Source organism: Hemitrygon akajei, unplaced genomic scaffold (genome assembly GCF_048418815.1).
Source record: "Hemitrygon akajei unplaced genomic scaffold, sHemAka1.3 Scf000077, whole genome shotgun sequence".
Taxonomy (NCBI): Eukaryota; Metazoa; Chordata; class Chondrichthyes; order Myliobatiformes; family Dasyatidae; genus Hemitrygon; species Hemitrygon akajei.
This window is the reverse complement of record NW_027331963.1, coordinates 1420943-1440656: the sequence shown is the minus strand read 5'-3', so window position 1 is coordinate 1440656 and position 19714 is coordinate 1420943. Positions and strand designations below refer to the sequence as shown.

The window sequence follows — 19714 nt, the reverse complement described above, 5'->3', positions numbered from 1 at the left end:
TGTGTGGCGCATGCCCAGAATGCGAAGGAGACAGACAAACTGAGCCAAGTCACAGACTGATGAAGGGGAGGAATGATCAATTTTGATACAGAAAGGGAAGCAGAGAGTTTGATATTGTGCCTGATGCCAAAACTGCGGTCAGTTTGAAGATGAAGTATTATTCCTCCAACTTGTTTTGAGCTGTAACACTGTTTTTATCCGAAGGCACCATGGAGATGCTAGAGAACACAGCGCCCCACCCGCTACAAGGAGGGAACGAACACGTGTCCATGTCCGTGATCTGACTTGATACATTGCCATGACGTTATAGCAGTTTGACGTCATTCATCGCAGATACACCAACAGCTTCGCACTGGGAAGCGGCCGTTCACCTGCTCCGTGTGTGCGAAGAGACTCATTCAGTTAACCCGCCTTGTGATGCTCCGGTAAGTTCACAATAAATAGAGGCCACATTTCTGTCCGGAGTGAGCAAAGAATTTTACTCAATCATCCCAGCTGCTGCATCACCAGCAACTTCACATCAGGGAGGAAGTTCAGATCAGCTCCGTGTTAAATGTTTAAACATCACGGTGACTGAAGGCAGCTGCAGGTTCATGAGGGACTGTTACTGTCAGATTCTGCAGTTCTTGCGGCTGCTCATCGCACCCAGGACTGAACCCTGGTCACTGAGCATTGGAGGAGTCTGTTCTGCTGATGTTAGCCTTAAACTAGACTGGTGTTTAATATTGTGGATCTGTGAAAGATAAATCAGTTCTGTATCAAATCCCGTGTCTCAGGTACTTACTGTCTCTACCACACTCAAAATGTACACTAGAGAGTCCACTCGGCCCATCTGGTCATGGCCCATGTTTCTGTTCCATATCAGAATATCAAAATCTATCCCTGCCATTTCCCTATCACTCTCCCTGAGATGACAGGTTGCAACGAGTCACCACTCCGTGGGATAGGAGATTTCCCTTGAATTTCATTGAATCATAGAAATCTACAACACACTACAGACGCTTTGGCCCACAGAGTTGTGCCGACGATGTAACTTACTCTAGAAACTGCTGAGATTTTACCCAACCGCATAGCCACCTATTTTCCTAAGCTCCATGTACCTATCTGAGAGTCACTTAAAAGACCCTATTGTATCCGCCTCTACCACCGTCGCTGGCAGTGCATTCCACACACAGACACCACTCTTTGCTTAAAAACCTTAGCTCTGACATCTCCTCTCAAGCAGCTTAAACCTATTCCCCCTCGTGTTAGCTGTTTCAGCCCTCGGAAAAAGTCTCTGATTATCCACACGACCAATGCCTCTCATCATCTTATGCACCTGCATGATTTTCTCCACACTGAATATGACGATGAGCTCACTGTGGTTTTGACGTTCTTCAGGGCTCTGGACGAAGTTGGTTAAACTCCTTCTCCGCTCTTTTCAACGTTTTGGGTCATTTTCACCAATTTTAAAGGACTGTGCCTCAGACAGCTGGGTTGTTGCAATCGTTACGTACCAGCAGCAATAGATCATTAATGGAGTCTGGTTTCGCTGTGAAAACCACTAGCTTTATCTGTATCTACTCCAAATATAAAAGATTAAACGAAATAAACAGAAGTTAACAGTGTTGTGCGTATATATAGCTCCCAAACAATCAATCTTGGGAAACAATGCTTAAAGTTGTAAGATGGTAAAGTAGAAAAGCTCAGTAATCCACGAAGTAAGTGAGTGAGAGGAGAGATTTGTAAATCCACTCGAAAATGTAGCATTTTGTGTGTGTGTGTCTCTGTATTTCCAGCAACTGTGGAATCTCCTGTGTTTTATATCTGCATTTTACTTTGGCATTGGATAACGTTGATATTGAGTATATTGTTTATGGGAGCTTTCGGCGTTAAAACAACTGCAGATTTTTCTATGCACACACGAAAAAAATGAGGTATGAATATTGAACCAGAGCCTGCAGAAATATTTAATGGCACCGTGATTACCCATAAGGCCGTGCGTTTAAAATTTCGCCGGCGCTGAAGCACCGAACAGATGCGCAGGCGTCAGGGCTGATGACGTCACCAAGTATCACGCATGCGCACGGTACACAGAAGGCCTTGGAAATAGCGTCTCCGGGTAAGATCGATTCTCTGTGTTTTTATCTTAAACACCGACTGAGGGACGATTCCTGTGAACTGCGGGCACCGTAGTCCACAATCCCGGGACCGTCCTGCTCTCTCCCCTCTCTCTCAGCCCCACGGGCCCCGGGGAGCTTCCGGCTGATGAGGGAATGGGAACCGATGGATATCTCAGACAGAGCTGAGCTCCAGCTGTCTAAATGCAAGGATTAGGAACTCGGAGAAAGGGAACAAAATCGTTTATATCACCAGTTGAGAAAATCAGCTTTGTTCTACCTCCAATCACAAACAAGAGAAAATCTGCAGATGCTGGAAATCCAAGCAACATACACAAAATGCCGGCGGAACTCAGCATTAGTACTCTTTTCCATAGCTGATGCCTGGCCTGCTGAGTTCCTCCAGCATTTTGTGTGTGTTCTTGTAATGGACTTTTCTAGCGGTGAGAACATGTTTTGTCCAATTCTGTCTAGGTACCTAGTGATATCAAACACCTTTGCCCTGGGCAACAAGTAGCTTTCAGATCACAAATGTGCCAGACTCCAATGAGACAGACTACTGCCCTTCCCTTCATATTCATTGACATTGCCATCACTGAGTTCACCACCATCAGTCATTGGGGGAGGGTTCAGGGGGAATAATTATGTAGAATACAGAAACTGGTGTTACCTGTGTGTATTGTGGTGATGCAAAAGTTGCTGGAGAATTTGCAAGTGGGAAGAAGTGAAGTGATATTTGGAAATCTGACTTTTTAAAGCATAGTTTAGCAAGCAAATCACATATGGACAATGTGCAAAAGCTTTGGTGAGAAAATCCTTCATTACCCATTACGAACCCAGAGGAGATCAAAGTTCCTATTGACCGTGATTTGCTAGCTGTGAAAATGAATACATCTCTATATAAAATTCACTGTGCACATCTTATCACTGGGTAAAAAAATGCACAGTACAATATTTATCTGCACACTGGATATTACAAATTAGAGGGGATATAGGAGGGAAGGAGGGGAGACCTCCAGTTTCCCTGATGCCCTCACCTATAAGATGTGCATCTAGCTGCAGCTTGTAACCCGGCACTTTAACGAGTTGGAACTTGAAATGGATGAATTTTGGATCATCCAGCAGTTGGAGGGGGTGATAGATATGACATGAAGAGAGGTGAGCTACGCCCAAGGTGCAGGACACAGGAAACTGTGTGAGAGTCAGGAAGGGGAATGAGGTTAAATAGCCATCGCAGAGTACTTTGTTGCTATCCCGCACAACAGCAGGTGGACCACTTTAGACACTGTTGGGGGCAATTACCTGACAGACGAAAGTCAAAGGGGTGATAGGAGATTTGTTAGTTAGGGGAACAGACCAAGAGGCAACTAATATCCCAGTGATAAGGCTTGCTGGAGGTAGTGCGGGGGGGGGCGGGTTGATGTGGTTTAAATAAGTTGTAGGGGGAATGAGAGCTAGATTGACAGAACATATAGTGGAGAGGGTGAATTGAATTGACTTTATTACAAATATCCATCATATAGATGAGGAGTAGAAATATTTACGTTACGTTACCATCTAAATGTGTAATTTAAATTAACTCATAATAATTAGTTTGTACATAGGACAGTTAGGAAAACAGAAATCAATTATTCAGTCTGATGACCTGGTGGAAGTTGATGTCCCGGAGCCTGTTGGTCCTTTTGCTGTGGTACCGTTTCCTGGATGGTGGCAGCAGGAACAGTTTGTGGTTGTGGTGAACTGAGTCCCCAATATCCTTTGGGCCCTTTTTACACAAATCTATACCTCTACCATCCAGGCTCCCATCCAAACTTCTTTTAAATAGTAAAACCGAGCTCATATTCACCAGTTGTGCTGGCATCTCATTCCACACTCTCACAACCATTTCAGTAAAGAGCTTTTCCACATGTTCCCATTAAATTTTCACCTTCCCCACTTACCCATGCCGTCTAGTTGTCACCCAACCTCAGTGGAAAAAGCTGCTTGCATTTATTTACCCAGTCTTCTTCCTCATGATTTTGTAGACTTCTGACAAATCCTCAAAGCAATGTGTAATTTCCTTGTTTATGTTTAGAGCCTTTTTTAGGTGTATAAGATGATGAGGGACATTGATCGTGTGCATAGCCAGAGGTTTGTTTTCCCAGGGCTGAAATGTGTGGAATGCACTGCCGCCTTTTTCGGTGAGCGTGTTTCAGTTACTGTGGGGCCAGGAACCCATGCAGCTCAGTGGAACAGGGAATACTACCAATGGAGAGAATCAAACAGAGCCAGGTCACAGATTGGAGATGGCAGAAATGCCCCATTCTTATAGAAACAGGAGGAGCATCAGAGAGTTTGATGGTCATTCCAGATACCAGCACTGTGCCCAGTTAGATAATGATTTCTCTCTCCAACTTGGGTTGAACCTCACTGTAACTGTGTGATGTCAGATCACACCTTGACAACTCAGTGATCTCATCTGAAATGTTGTCCTACACCCACTGATGGATTTTGTATATCTTTTTACAGGTTACAAATCACAAGAAATTTCTCTACAGGAATCTAAAACACAACACACCAGTTTTGCTGTCTCTGTCCAGATATTTAAGAAGTGGAGCAAGCGATTCACTCGATCATCATTCCTGCTCAGACTGCGGAGAGGGATTCACTCTATCATCTGACCGACTGGCACGCCTGTCATTTTAAACGGGCAGGGGGTGCCCATTCATCTGCTCAGACAGTGGGAATGGATTCAGATGGACATTTCAACTGAAGGGACATCAATAAGTTCACACTGGGACAAGGCCATCCACCTGTTCTGTGTGTGAGAAAGGATTCAGTTGGTCTTCCCACCTGTGGACACACCAGTCAGTTCACACTGGGGCAGAGGCTGGTCATTTACTGAATTTGTGTGGAAGGTTTTACTCAGTCATCTGACCAAATGGTTCACCAGCAAGTCCACACTGAGGAGTGGCTGTTCACCTGCTCAGACTGTGGGAAAGGATTCACTAAGTCATCTAAACTGAAGCTACATCAGAGAGTTCACACTGGGGAGAGACCATTTACCTGCTTGGACTGTGGAAAAGGATTCACTTGCTCATCTAAACTGAAGGTACATCAGCGAGTTCACACTGGGGAGAGGCCATTCACCTGCTCAGACTGTGGGAAGGGATTCACTCAGTCATCCCACCTGTATGCACACAGGTCAGTTCACACGGGGGAGAGGCCGTTTACCTGCTCATACTGTGGAAAAGGATTCACTTGCTCATCTAAACTGAAGGTACATCAGCGAGTTCACACTGGGGAGAGGCCATTCACCTGCTCAGACTGTGGGAAGGGATTCACTCAGTCATCCCACCTGTATGCACACAGGTCAGTTCACACGGGGGAGAGGCCGTTTACCTGCTCATACTGTGGGGAGGGATTCATTTTGTCATCGCAGCTACTGAGACACCAGTCAGTTCACACTGGGGAGTGGCCATTCAACTGCTCAGTGTGTGGGAAGGGATTCACTCGGTCATCCACCCTACAGAGACATCAGCAAGTTCACACTGGGGAGAAGCCGTTCACCTGCTCAGTGTGTGGGAAGGGATTCACTCGGTCATCCACCCTACAGAGACATCAGCAAGTTCACACTGGGGAGAAGCCGTTCACCTGCTCACTGTGTGGGAAGGGATTCACTTGTTCACCTGACCTGAAGGTACATCAGAGAGTTCACACTGGGGAACGGCCATTCAGATGCTCAGACTGTGGGAAGGGATTCACTTGTTCACGTGACCTGAAGTTACATCAGAGAGTTCACACTGGGGAATGGCCATTCAGATGCTCAGACTGTGGGAAGGGATTCACCTGCTCATCCCAACTGAAGGTACATCAGAGAGTTCACAATGGGGAACGGCCTTTCACATGCTCAGACTGTGGGAAGGGATTCACCTGCTCATCCCAACTGAAGATACATCAGAGAGTTCACACAGGGGAGCGGCCATTCACCTGCTCAGACTGTGGGAAGGGATTCACTAGGTCATCCGACCTATTGGTACACCAGCGAGTTCACACCGGGGAGCGGCCATTCACCTGCTCAGTCTGTGGGAAAGGATTTACTTCGTCATCCCACCTATTAGCACACCAGCGAGTTCACACAGGGAAGCGGCCATTCACCTGCTCATACTGTGGTAAGGGATTCACTAGGTCATCCGACCTATTGGTACACCAGCGAGTTCACACCGGGGCGCGGCCATTCACCTGCTTAGACTGTGGGAAGGGATTCACTCAGTCATCTGAACTGAAGGTACATCAGAGAGTTCACACTGGGGAATGGCCGTTCACCTGCTCAGACTGTGGGAAGGGATTCACACGGTCATCTAAACTGAAGGTACATCAGCGAGCTCACACTGGAGAGAAGCCATTCACCTGCTCAGACTGTGGGAAGGGATTCACTCAGTCATCTCAACTGAAGGTACATCAGCGAGTTCACACTGGAGAGAGGCCGTTCACCTGCTCAGACTGTGGGAAGGGATTCACTCAGTCATCCCAACTGATGGTACATCTGCGAGTTCACACTGGGCAAGGCCATTCAGCTGCTCAGACTGTGGGAAGGGATTCACTCAGTCATCCCAACTGATGGTACATCTGCGAGTTCACACTGGGCAAGGCCATTCAGCTGCTCAGACTGTGGGAAGGGATTCACTCAGTCAGCCCACCTACAAGCACACTGGTCAGTTCACACTGGGGAGAGGCCGTTCACAGACTCAAGCCTGAATTATCCCTCTGTGTAGACGCTACAGTGTAGCATACACAGTAGCCCACGCAAGTGGCCTATGCCGTTGTGAGCATTTCTACTTGTGAGTTCGTGTGTCTGCGTTGCTCTGGCAAAACGCTAGTTGGTGTTGAGGTTCTATGGCACTGTGTTGAATTGACTCGTGGCGTTGGGAACAATGGCGACTGCTGAGTACATTTTGTTGGAGTTGGAGCTAATCGATGTTGAACAAGAGTTACTTTTATTGAAATTACTGCAGCGCAGAAAAGAGAGAAGTTTTTCCATTTGTTAGTGCAGTTCGTGATGTCCAAAGCGATGTTTGTGGAAATTTATTTGCATGAATTTCATGTCATTTGCCATTCTTTATAGTATACCAATGAAGAGTTGTACAAATGTAAATATTTTCTGACTTCCTCACTTAACCTCTCCTTGATTTGGCCCATTTTCCAACTTCGAAGCAACAGGAAATCCCTGGGAGGAAATGTGTTGCTACCAAGCAGACCGATCACAGTTCCCGCAGTCTGTGATGCACAGTCAGCGGGAGACGCTCATAGAGTGAGTACTGTTTTAGATTCGCTCCATAACCTTTACTTTTTTTAACCTTTGATCACCCTTATCTAACTTATTTTTACCAACACCAAAAGATTCTTGCTATTTTCTTGGGCTTATTGTTAAGAGTTTATTGTGAATTTTTGAAGATATGCAAACAGAAATGGCTCTTAGATCTAAAGGACGAGAACCTGGGTGCAACCTGAATGGTAATGGAAAGAAGCAAGCTCATCTGCAACACACTGAATTAACTTATGAACTGTTTATGGAGGTTTTGGATAAAAAATTCGATGAACTACAACAAATTTTTAAACAAGATATAAAGGCTTTTCAAGATGATATGGTTAAGATGGATTTATTAATTAACCAGCAACAAGTTCTTATCGCGTCTCTGCAAGAAGAAGCTCGGAAACGAGATTTGACAATTGAAAAATTGCAACAGGATTTAATTTCGACCACTAAGTTGGTGGAAACACTTAAAGCCAAGAGTGTGGACTTTGAGAATTGGTCCAGAAGACAGAACCTACGTATACTTGGTCTCCCAGACGGCATAGAAAAAGACGACCCTTCGAAATATTTTGCTCAACTTTTAAAAGATGCATTCCCACGGTTTTCCCAGATAACTCCCCGTTACTTGATCAAGCACATAGAATTTGGCGTTGTTCATCGAGTGCTCCAGCTAAAAATTCAGTTGTAATTGTCCGGTTTCATTATGTACACGACAAAGAACAACTTATTCGTGTGACTCGGCGGGTTGGAATGGTTAAATTTCGAGATTACCATTTCCGTTTGGTTGAAGATTTTAGTCCTGAAGTTATGAAGAAAAGGCTTCTTTTTAAACCTCTGATGTCTGAATGTTATGAGAAAAATCTAAAACCTGCGCTCTTATACCCTGCAAAGCTTAGAATCTCTCCATCGAATGCTCCACGCCAGGTTTTCCTTTCTACATCTGAAGTGAGAAAGTATCTGGAGGAGAACTTCCCTACTGCTATAGACACTAATCTCTAATAAATGAGTGATTCTGATCGTGTAAAATGGTTTTTGATTCCTCAAACCAGAGTTAGTCTCTGGTTATTGGTGTAGGTTTATCCTATACTTTATATTTAAGTTAAAGTGTGTTTTCGTTATATTAATCACTCTGTTTTATACACTTTAACCATTATACTATATTTTTGACTATTACTTTTGTTCCCTCGAAGGTATATTTTTAACCCTTCGAAGGTGAATTCTTTTTTATTAAGATGGTGGTTTTTTGGAAAAATATTCTTGGTTTTGTTTAAAATGGCGTTATTTTTGCTTTTCTCGTCTTCTTCCTATAATGTATCGCTTATCATAGTTTAAATATTTCTTGATTTGTTTGGGTTATAACCCGATTTATAAGCTTTTAGTGATTTTATTCTTTTTTTTTACAACTAAGTATATTAAGAAGTATGGTTTTTAGTATAGTGATTATAATTTTTAAAGTTGGGGTGGTTTTTTTATATATATCCTTTATATACAGAGTGGTCTTCCGCTGATATGGGGGTAGAATTAGTCTCATTTTTTTCCTTTTTCTAGCCATATTTTGGCTTTTTTTCTTTTTCTTGTGGGGGTGGGGGATGGTCTGTTTTCTAATTTAATTTTTCTTTTACCAGTTTGTTTTAGTTTTTTCATTTGGGCTGTTTTTGAACTACAGATATGTCTACGGTGTCGTCACCTCCGGGTCCGCTCTTTATTTTTGTTCCTCTTCCAGGTGCATGAGTTTATAATTTGGTTAACCCTTTTTATACCAAAGGGTTGATTTTAGAAGCATGGCTCAGACCATTAATTTTGTGTCTTGGAATACTAATGGTTTAAACCATCCGATTAAATGAAAGAAGATTTTCAAAGTATTCCAAAGACTTAATGCTCATATCATTTTTGTACAAGAAACTCATGTGAGGAAGGAGGACAAATATCGCTTTTTTATCTCTTGGCGGGGTCAACAGCATCATTCGAATTCGAATGCCAAAGTTAAGGGAGTTTCAATTTTTATTGACTCCTCTATTGCATTTATTCAACACGATATCCTTTCGGATCCGAAAGGTAGATTTTTGTTAATTACGGGTTTACTTTGTAATAAAAAGGTTGCTATGGTTAATGTTTATGCTCCAAATGTGGATTGTCCTGATTTTTTTAAGTCCTTATTTACTTCTTTACCTAATCTAAATGAATATAAGTTAATAATGGGTGGTGACTTTAATAGTTGTTTAAATCCTTTGATGGACAAATCTATATCTATTCAGATTTTACCGAATAAGTCGGCCACTTGTATTAACTCCTTTTTGACTGATAATGGAGTTTTTGATATTTGGAGATTTTGGCATCCTAACGACAAAGTGTTTTCTTTTTTCTCACATGTTTATCATTCTTATTAGAGAATTGACTATTTTGTTATTGATTTGTTTTATTCCATCGGTAATTGGTTGTAATTATGATATTATAGCTATCTCTGACCATGCTCCATTAAAACTTTCTATTAAATTTACGGATACAGCTTCTAATGTTAGACAATGGCGATTTGACTCTAACTTATTGCAAGATCCGGACTTTATTAAATTTATGAAGGAGCAGATCGATTTCTTCTTTTCAACTAATTCCACGGATGATATTTCTTGCGGAACACTTTGGGACACTTTTAAAGCGTATATACGTGGACAGATCATCTCTTACTCTGTTGGTCTGAGAAAACGCATTAAGAAGGGAACTCTTTTATTGGTTGATAAAATTAAAGAGATTGACAAGAAATATTCGATCACTCCTAGTAAGGAGCTTTACAAACAAAGGGTTGAACTTCAAACGGAACATAGTTTATTACTTATATCTCCGATTGAAAATCAATTAATGAAAACCAGATCTGATTTTTATATACATAGTGATAAATCGGGTAAACTGTTAGCTAGTCAGTTGAAGAATGTTTTGGTTAAACGTCAAATCACTAAGATTTGTCAGCAGAATGGGGATTCGACAGTTAACCATGATGAGATAAATAAGTCATTTCAAGACTTTTATACCTCCCTGTATCAATCTGAATTCCCTCAGGATCATAATACCATGTGTGATTTTCTTGGGAAATTGAATTTTCCAAAATTATCATCCGATGATCTTTCAATATTAGATACTCCTATTACGGATGCACAAATTAAAGGGGTTATTTCCTCAATGAATTCTGGGAAAGCACCAGGTCCAGAAGGGCATACAGTAGAATTTTTAAAATGTTTTTCCGCTACTCTTTCTCCTTGGTTATGCAGGGTTTTTGAAGAAGCAATGAGATTGGGGAATTTGCCACAATCTTTTTATAGAGCTTCCATTTCTTTAATACTGAAGAAAGATAAAGACCCTACTGACTGTGCATCCTATAGACCAATATCTTTATAGAATGTGGACTCCAAGATCTTTTCCAAGTTACTGGCTTCCAGGCTGGAGAAGGTATTACACCAAATTATTTCGGAAGATCAAACCGATTTTATTAAAAATCGCTATTCTTTTTTCAATGTTAGGAGATTACTGAATATTGTTTATACTCCTTCACATAGCACTTCAGAATGTGTTATTTCATTAGATGCGGAGAAAGCATTTGATAGAGTTGAATGGCCTTACTTATTTTATGTGTTGGAGAAGTTTAATTTTAGTCCAACATTCATTTTTTGGATTAAACTGATTTATCACACTCCAGTAGCCTCGGTGTTTACTAATAATCAAAGATCTCCCTTTTTTCGTATATTTCGGGGCACTAGACAAGGCTGTCCTCTTAGCCCATTACTATAAAACATTGCTTTAGAACCTTTGGCAATTGCCATCAGAGAATCACAGGATATTTCGGGTATTAATCGTGGGACAGATATTCATAAGGTATCTTTGTATGCAGATGATTTATTATTATTCATTTCTAACGCTGAGAAATCTATTCCAGCAGTTCTATCATTGTTGGCTCAATTTAGTGAGTTTTCTGGGTATAAGTTAAATCTTAATAAGAGTGAATTGTTTCATTTGAATAGACAGGTCCCAAGTTATGGAAATTTACCTTTTAAATTAGTTAATGACTCTTTTATTTACTTAGGGATTAAAAATCACAAAAAACCATAAAGAATTATTTAGGTTTAACTTTTTACCTTTAATTGATCAGATTAAAAGCTTGTTTACTAAGTGGTCACCATTATCTTTATCTCTGATAGGTAGGATTAATGCTAATAAGATGGTTATTTTACCTAAGTTTTTATATATTTTTCAAGCGGTACCAACTTTTATTCCGAAATCTTTTTTTACTAATGTTGATTCAAAAATTTCCTCATATATATGGCAGAATAAAAATCCCAGGTTAGGTAAAATATACTTACAGAAGACAAAGAAGGAAGGTAGGTTGGCATTACCTAATTTCAGATTTTATTATTGGGCAGTTAATATTAGATATATGTTATGTTGGTTGAAAGACTGGGATGGATCTTTTGGCCCTCATTGGGTGAGTTTGGAAATTAAATCGGTACCAGGTGATGCTCTGGGTTCTATTTTAGGGACTTCTCTCCCTTTTGCTCTTTCTAAATTGCCGAAACGAATTGACAACCCGATAGTTAAACATACTTTACGTATATGGTTTCAATTTCGGAAATTTTTCGGGTTGACTCAATTCGTTTTAAATATTCCTATTGTATCTAATTGCTTTTTCCACCCTTCAATTATAGATCAAGCTTTTTCGGCTTGGAAAACTAAGGGATTACTAAGATTTTCTGATTTATTTTTGGACAATTGTTTTATGTCTTTTGAGCAATTATCTAATAAATATAATGTGCCTAGAGTTCATTTTTTTTTATATTTACAGATTAGGCATTTTTTAAGTACGGTACTTCCTACGTTTCCAAATTTTGTGTCTTCAGATATTTTGGAGAGTTTGTTTGAATTAAACCCTTTTCAAAAAGGGCTTATATCAAAACTTTATAATGTAATTATGAAGATACGTTCAGAGCCCCTTTATAAGACAAAAAATTTTTGGGAAATAGAGCTTAATCTTATTATTCCTATTGAGAATTGGGATAGAATTCTTCAATTAATTAATACATCATCTATATGTGCCAAACATTCATTAATACAATTTCAGGTCGTACATAGGGTCCATATGTCCAAGGCTAAATTAGCTCATTTTTATTCTTATATAAACCCTATTTGTGATAGATGTCAGTTTGAAATCGCGTCTTTAACTCATATGTTTTGGTCATGTCCGCTTTTGGAAAAAATATTGGAAAGATATTTTTGATATTATCTCTGCAGTATTGTACATCGATTTACAACCCCATCCTATTACCGCAATTTTTGGTTTACCAATGATGGACTCACTTCATTTATCTTCCGCCTGTCGAATGATTGCATTTCTCACTTTGGTGGCTACAAGATCTATTTTGTTGAATTGGAAGGAAATTAATCCTCCCACTGTATTTCACTGGCTTTCTCAAACTATGTTATGTTTAAATTTAGAAAAGATTAGAAGTCATGTACTCGATACTTCTATTAAATTTGAAAAGATATGGAGACCATTTATTCAATATTTTCATATGATGTAATATGACCCTGTTCCAAGCTTATTGGATTTTTCAGCTTTAATCTTATTTATGTTGAGAGGATCGGAATTGACGACACTGATGATTATGTATTCTTGTGAGATATTATAAACAACCCTTTTTTTTCTTTTTCAAGTTTTTCTTTTTTCTTCTTTTTTTGCTTCTTTTTTCTTCTTCATTAGCTATCAGTTTAGTCAATTTCTCCATTCTTATAGAGACAGGAGGAGCATCAGAGAGTTTGATAGTCATTCCAGATACCAGCATTGTGCCCAGTTAGATGATGATTTCTCTCTCCAACTTGGGTTGAACTTCACTGTAACTGTGTGATGTCACCTTGATAACTCAGTGATCTCATCTGAAATGGTGTCCTACACCCACTGATGGATTTTGTATATCTTTTTACAGGTTACAAATCACAAGAAATTTCTCTACGGGAATCTAAAACACAACACACCAGTTTTGCTGTCTCTGTCCAGATATTTAAGAAGTGGAGCAAGCGATTCACTTGATCATCATTCCTGCTCAGACTGCGGAGACGGATTCACTCTATCATCTGATCGACTGGCACGTCTGTCATTTTCAACGGGTGAATGCCCATTCATCTGCTCAGACAGTGGGAATGGATTCAGATGGACATTTCAACTGAAGGGACATCAATAAGTTCACACTGGGACAAGGCCATCCACCTGTTCTGTATGTGAGAAAGGATTCAGTTGGTCTTCCCACCTGTGGACACACCAGTTAGTTCTCACTGGGGCAGAGGCTGGTCATTTACTGAATTTGTGTGGAAGGTTTTACTCGGTCATTTGACCAAATGGTTCACCAGCAAGTCCACACTGAGGAGTGGCTGTTCACCTGCTCTGACTGTGGGAAAGGATTCACTAAGTCATCTAAACTGAAGCTACATCAGAGAGTTCACACTGGGGAAAGACCATTTACCTGCTTGGACTGTGGAAAAGGATTCACTGGCTCATACCAACAGAAAGTACATCAAAGAATTCACACTGGAGAGAGGCCGTTCACTTGCTCAGACTGTGGGAAGGGATTCACATGCTCATCTAAATTGAAGGTACTTCAGCGAGTTCACACTGGAGAGAGGCCATTCACCTGCTCAGACTGTGGGAAGGGATTCACACAGTCATCCCAACTACAAGCACACAGGTCAGTTCACACGGGGGAGAGGCCGTTTACCTGCTCATACTGTGGGGAGGGATACATTTTGTCATCGCAGCTACTGAGACACCAGTCAGTTCACACTGGGTAGAGGCCGTTCAGCTGCTCAGACTGTGGGAAGGGATTCACTCAGTCATCCACACTAATAGCTCACCAGCGAGTTCACACTGGGGAGCGGCCATTCACCTGCTCCGTCTGTGGGAAGGGATTCACTTCTTCACCTGAAGTGAAGGTACATCAGAGAGTTCACACTGGGGAACAGCCGTTCAGATGCTCAGACTGTGGGAGGGGATTCACTTTGTCATCTCACCTAATGGTTCATCAGCGAGTTCACACAGGGGAGCGGCCATTCACCTGTTCAGACTGTGGTAATGGATTCACTCGGTCATCTCACCTATTGGCACACCAGCGAGTTCACACAGGGGAGCGGCCATTCACCTGTTCAGACTGTGGTAAGGGATTCACTCGGTCATCTCACCTATTGGCACACCAGCGAGTTCACACTGGGGAGCGGCCATTCACCTGTTCAGACTGTGGTAAGGGATTCACTCAGTCATCTCAACTGAAGGTACATCAGCGAGTTCACACTGGGCAAGGCCATTCAGCTGCTCAGACTGTGGGAAGGGATTCACTCAGTCAGCCCACCTACAAGCACACTGGTCAGTTCACACTGGGGAGAGGCCATTCACAGACTCAAGCCTGAATTATCCCTCTGTGCAGACGCTACAGTGTAGCATACACAGTAGCCCACGCAAGTGGCCTATGTCATTGTGAGCATTTTTACTTGTGAGTTCGTGTGTCTGCGTTGCTCTGGCAAAACGCTAGTTGGTGTTGAGGTTCTATGGCACTGTGTTGAATTGACTCATGTGGAGTTGGGAACGATGGCGACTGCTGAGTTCATCTTGTTGGAGTTGGAGCTAATAGATGTTGAACAAGAGTTACTTTTATTGAAATTACTGCAGCGCAGAAAAGAGAGAAGTTTTTCCATTTCTTAGTGTAGTTCGTGACGTCCAAACCGATGTTTGTGGAAATTTATTTGCATGAATTTCATGTCATTTGCCATTCTTTATAATATACCAATGAAGAGTCGTACAAATGTAAATATTTTCTGACTTCCTCACTTAACCTCTCCTCTATTTGGCCCATTTTCCAACTTCGAAGCAACAGGAAATCCCTAGGAGGAAATGTGCTGCTACCAAGCAGACCCATCACAGTTCTCACGGTCTGTGACGCACAGTTACATTTTCGTAAGGTGCGCATTAGGCTACGGCGTACGGTATGGCCTAGGGTGCCGCGTCAGGTACGTGGCTATGCGGAGCGTATGGCGTAGCTTACACGGTGAAGCATAATTCAGGCTTCAGTGTGTGGGAAGTGATTCACTTGGACATCTCAACTGCAGAGACACCAGCGAGTTCACACTGGGGAGAGGCCGTTCACTTGCTCAGACTGTGGGAAGGGATTCACATGCTCATCTAAATTGAAGGTACTTCAGCGAGTTCACACTGGAGAGAGGCCATTCACCTGCTCAGACTGTGGGAAGGGATTCACACAGTCATCCCAACTACAAGCACACAGGTCAGTTCACACGGGGGAGAGGCCGTTTACCTGCTCATACTGTGGGGAGGGATACATTTTGTCATCGCAGCTACTGAGACACCAGTCAGTTCACACTGGGTAGAGGCCGTTCAGCTGCTCAGACTGTGGGAAGGGATTCACTCAGTCATCCACACTAATAGCTCACCAGCGAGTTCACACTGGGGAGCGGCCATTCACCTGCTCCGTCTGTGGGAAGGGATTCACTTCTTCACCTGAAGTGAAGGTACATCAGAGAGTTCACACTGGGGAACAGCCGTTCAGATGCTCAGACTGTGGGAGGGGATTCACTTTGTCATCTCACCTAATGGTTCATCAGCGAGTTCACACAGGGGAGCGGCCATTCACCTGTTCAGACTGTGGTAAGGGATTCACTCGGTCATCTCACCTATTGGCACACCAGCGAGTTCACACAGGGGAGCGGCCATTCACCTGTTCAGACTGTGGTAAGGGATTCACTCGGTCATCTCACCTATTGGCACACCAGCGAGTTCACACTGGGGAGCGGCCATTCACCTGTTCAGACTGTGGTAAGGGATTCACTCAGTCATCTCAACTGAAGGTACATCAGCGAGTTCACACTGGGCAAGGCCATTCAGCTGCTCAGACTGTGGGAAGGGATTCACTCAGTCAGCCCACCTACAAGCACACTGGTCAGTTCACACTGGGGAGAGGCCATTCACAGACTCAAGCCTGAATTATCCCTCTGTGCAGACGCTACAGTGTAGCATACACAGTAGCCCACGCAAGTGGCCTATGTCATTGTGAGCATTTTTACTTGTGAGTTCGTGTGTCTGCGTTGCTCTGGCAAAACGCTAGTTGGTGTTGAGGTTCTATGGCACTGTGTTGAATTGACTCATGTGGAGTTGGGAACGATGGCGACTGCTGAGTTCATCTTGTTGGAGTTGGAGCTAATAGATGTTGAACAAGAGTTACTTTTATTGAAATTACTGCAGCGCAGAAAAGAGAGAAGTTTTTCCATTTCTTAGTGTAGTTCGTGACGTCCAAACCGATGTTTGTGGAAATTTATTTGCATGAATTTCATGTCATTTGCCATTCTTTATAATATACCAATGAAGAGTCGTACAAATGTAAATATTTTCTGACTTCCTCACTTAACCTCTCCTCTATTTGGCCCATTTTCCAACTTCGAAGCAACAGGAAATCCCTAGGAGGAAATGTGCTGCTACCAAGCAGACCCATCACAGTTCTCACGGTCTGTGACGCACAGTTACATTTTCGTAAGGTGCGCATTAGGCTACGGCGTACGGTATGGCCTAGGGTGCCGCGTCAGGTACGTGGCTATGCGGAGCGTATGGCGTAGCTTACACGGTGAAGCATAATTCAGGCTTCAGTGTGTGGGAAGTGATTCACTTGGACATCTCAACTGCAGAGACACCAGCGAGTTCACACTGGGGAGAGGCCGTTCACTTGCTCAGACTGTGGGAAGGGATTCACATGCTCATCTAAATTGAAGGTACTTCAGCGAGTTCACACTGGAGAGAGGCCATTCACCTGCTCAGACTGTGGGAAGGGATTCACACAGTCATCCCAACTACAAGCACACAGGTCAGTTCACACGGGGGAGAGGCCGTTTACCTGCTCATACTGTGGGGAGGGATACATTTTGTCATCGCAGCTACTGAGACACCAGTCAGTTCACACTGGGTAGAGGCCGTTCAGCTGCTCAGACTGTGGGAAGGGATTCACTCAGTCATCCACACTAATAGCTCACCAGCGAGTTCACACTGGGGAGCGGCCATTCACCTGCTCCGTCTGTGGGAAGGGATTCACTTCTTCACCTGAAGTGAAGGTACATCAGAGAGTTCACACTGGGGAACAGCCGTTCAGATGCTCAGACTGTGGGAGGGGATTCACTTTGTCATCTCACCTAATGGTTCATCAGCGAGTTCACACAGGGGAGCGGCCATTCACCTGTTCAGACTGTGGTAAGGGATTCACTCGGTCATCTCACCTATTGGCACACCAGCGAGTTCACACAGGGGAGCGGCCATTCACCTGTTCAGACTGTGGTAAGGGATTCACTCGGTCATCTCACCTATTGGCACACCAGCGAGTTCACACTGGGGAGCGGCCATTCACCTGTTCAGACTGTGGTAAGGGATTCACTCAGTCATCTCAACTGAAGGTACATCAGCGAGTTCACACTGGGCAAGGCCATTCAGCTGCTCAGACTGTGGGAAGGGATTCACTCAGTCAGCCCACCTACAAGCACACTGGTCAGTTCACACTGGGGAGAGGCCATTCACAGACTCAAGCCTGAATTATCCCTCTGTGCAGACGCGACAGTGTAGCATACACAGTAGCCCACGCAAGTGGCCTATGTCATTGTGAGCATTTTTACTTGTGAGTTCGTGTGTCTGCGTTGCTCTGGCAAAACGCTAGTTGGTGTTGAGGTTCTATGGCACTGTGTTGAATTGACTCATGTGGAGTTGGGAACGATGGCGACTGCTGAGTTCATCTTGTTGGAGTTGGAGCTAATAGATGTTGAACAAGAGTTACTTTTATTGAAATTACTGCAGCGCAGAAAAGAGAGAAGTTTTTCCATTTCTTAGTGTAGTTCGTGACGTCCAAACCGATGTTTGTGGAAATTTATTTGCATGAATTTCATGTCATTTGCCATTCTTTATAATATACCAATGAAGAGTCGTACAAATGTAAATATTTTCTGACTTCCTCACTTAACCTCTCCTCTATTTGGCCCATTTTCCAACTTCGAAGCAACAGGAAATCCCTAGGAGGAAATGTGCTGCTACCAAGCAGACCCATCACAGTTCTCACGGTCTGTGACGCACAGTTACATTTTCGTAAGGTGCGCATTAGGCTACGGCGTACGGTATGGCCTAGGGTGCCGCGTCAGGTACGTGGCTATGCGGAGCGTATGGCGTAGCTTACACGGTGAAGCATAATTCAGGCTTCAGTGTGTGGGAAGTGATTCACTTGGACATCTCAACTGCAGAGACACCAGCGAGTTCACACTGGGGAGAGGCCGATCTCATGCTCAGACTTTGGGAAGAGATTCTCTCAGCGAAATCAACCTGATGTGCATGACTGAGTTCACACTGGGGAGAGACCCTTCACCTGCTGTATATTTCGGAAGCGATTCACTCAGTAATCTAACCCTATGCAACTCTTGCTTCAGCTCGCAGCTAAATATAGGGGGTGATAACCCCCCAGCCCGGCCAAACTTAGGAAATCTTGTTTGGGTGGATGTTGTGTGATGTGTGCCCTGTTACAAATCAGTACCCTGAAATAACAAACAGTACACAATATGTGAATAAATGACTGAGATGTATAATTCTTACTTTGACTATATGGTTAGTGAAGTAATCAAAAAGAAAGAAAAAGGGCCCACTCTCTTCTTCTCATCTCTCGCCAGCAAAAGGCCATGAAAATCTCTCTTCCAGACTCACAAGGAAGAACATTGCTGTCATTGGATAGCCGAACACTCCAAAACTCTGTTATCTCTAGTCTTACCCTAAACATTGCTGCTGCAGAGAAGCCATTAACTCAGCAGTGAAACATTGCAGAGAGTCCACTGCATCAGCAGTGAAACCTTACAGCGCGTTACATTTGTGACACACTACCGGGTTCACACTGGGGAGAAAGTTTCAATAAGCTGCATGCTGGATATTTGTCCATCACCGTTGCTGAATGCAATTTCGAGAGTGACTGTCGGTGCTGAACTCTGCAATTATTGCTGCTGCTCACCACACCCAGTTCTCCATCCAGGTCACTGGGCATCGAAGGAGTTTCTTCTGGGAGTTTAATATTCTGGATCTGTGACAAATAAATCAGTCCTATTTTAATCACTGTCTCTGGTACTTAGTGAATTTATAACACACCTAGTGTACAGTAGAGTGTCAACTCAGGCCGGCTGGACCTGATTCTGTTCCACAACAGATCTTTCAAATCCTCCCCTGTTGTTCACCTCTGTGGTGATGGGTTCCAAATTGTCATCAATCTGGGTGAAGAGG

At 43.0% G+C, this 19714-nt stretch overlaps 1 protein-coding gene and 2 pseudogenes across 4 annotated transcripts; all 3 read left to right on the top strand.

The window, feature by feature from the left end:
* The first annotated feature begins 318 nt into the window (after window positions 1–318).
* LOC140722437 (uncharacterized) lies at window positions 319–13468 on the top strand. 4 transcript variants are annotated; one of them, XR_012097615.1, is made up of 3 exons: window positions 2037–2101; window positions 4608–8462; window positions 13356–13468. XR_012097615.1 is itself a non-coding variant. In XM_073037180.1 (2 exons), exon 2 carries the CDS (start codon window positions 5020–5022, stop codon window positions 6697–6699), a length of 1680 nt encoding a protein of 559 aa, XP_072893281.1. In that variant the 5' UTR covers window positions 319–425; window positions 4608–5019; the 3' UTR covers window positions 6700–10409. The 4 variants fall into 4 exon arrangements, 2 of the variants coding, with proteins under 2 accessions (XP_072893281.1, XP_072893280.1); XR_012097616.1 differs by having other exon boundaries at window positions 4608–7389; window positions 13356–13377; XM_073037180.1 differs by lacking the exons at window positions 2037–2101; window positions 13356–13468 and adding an exon at window positions 319–425 and having other exon boundaries at window positions 4608–10409.
* Window positions 13469–13748: 280 nt separating this feature from the next.
* On the top strand, window positions 13749–14826 carry LOC140722444 (uncharacterized; annotated as a pseudogene).
* Window positions 14827–15433: 607 nt separating this feature from the next.
* LOC140722415 (uncharacterized) lies at window positions 15434–18393 on the top strand (annotated as a pseudogene).
* Window positions 18394–19714: the final 1321 nt, after the last annotated feature.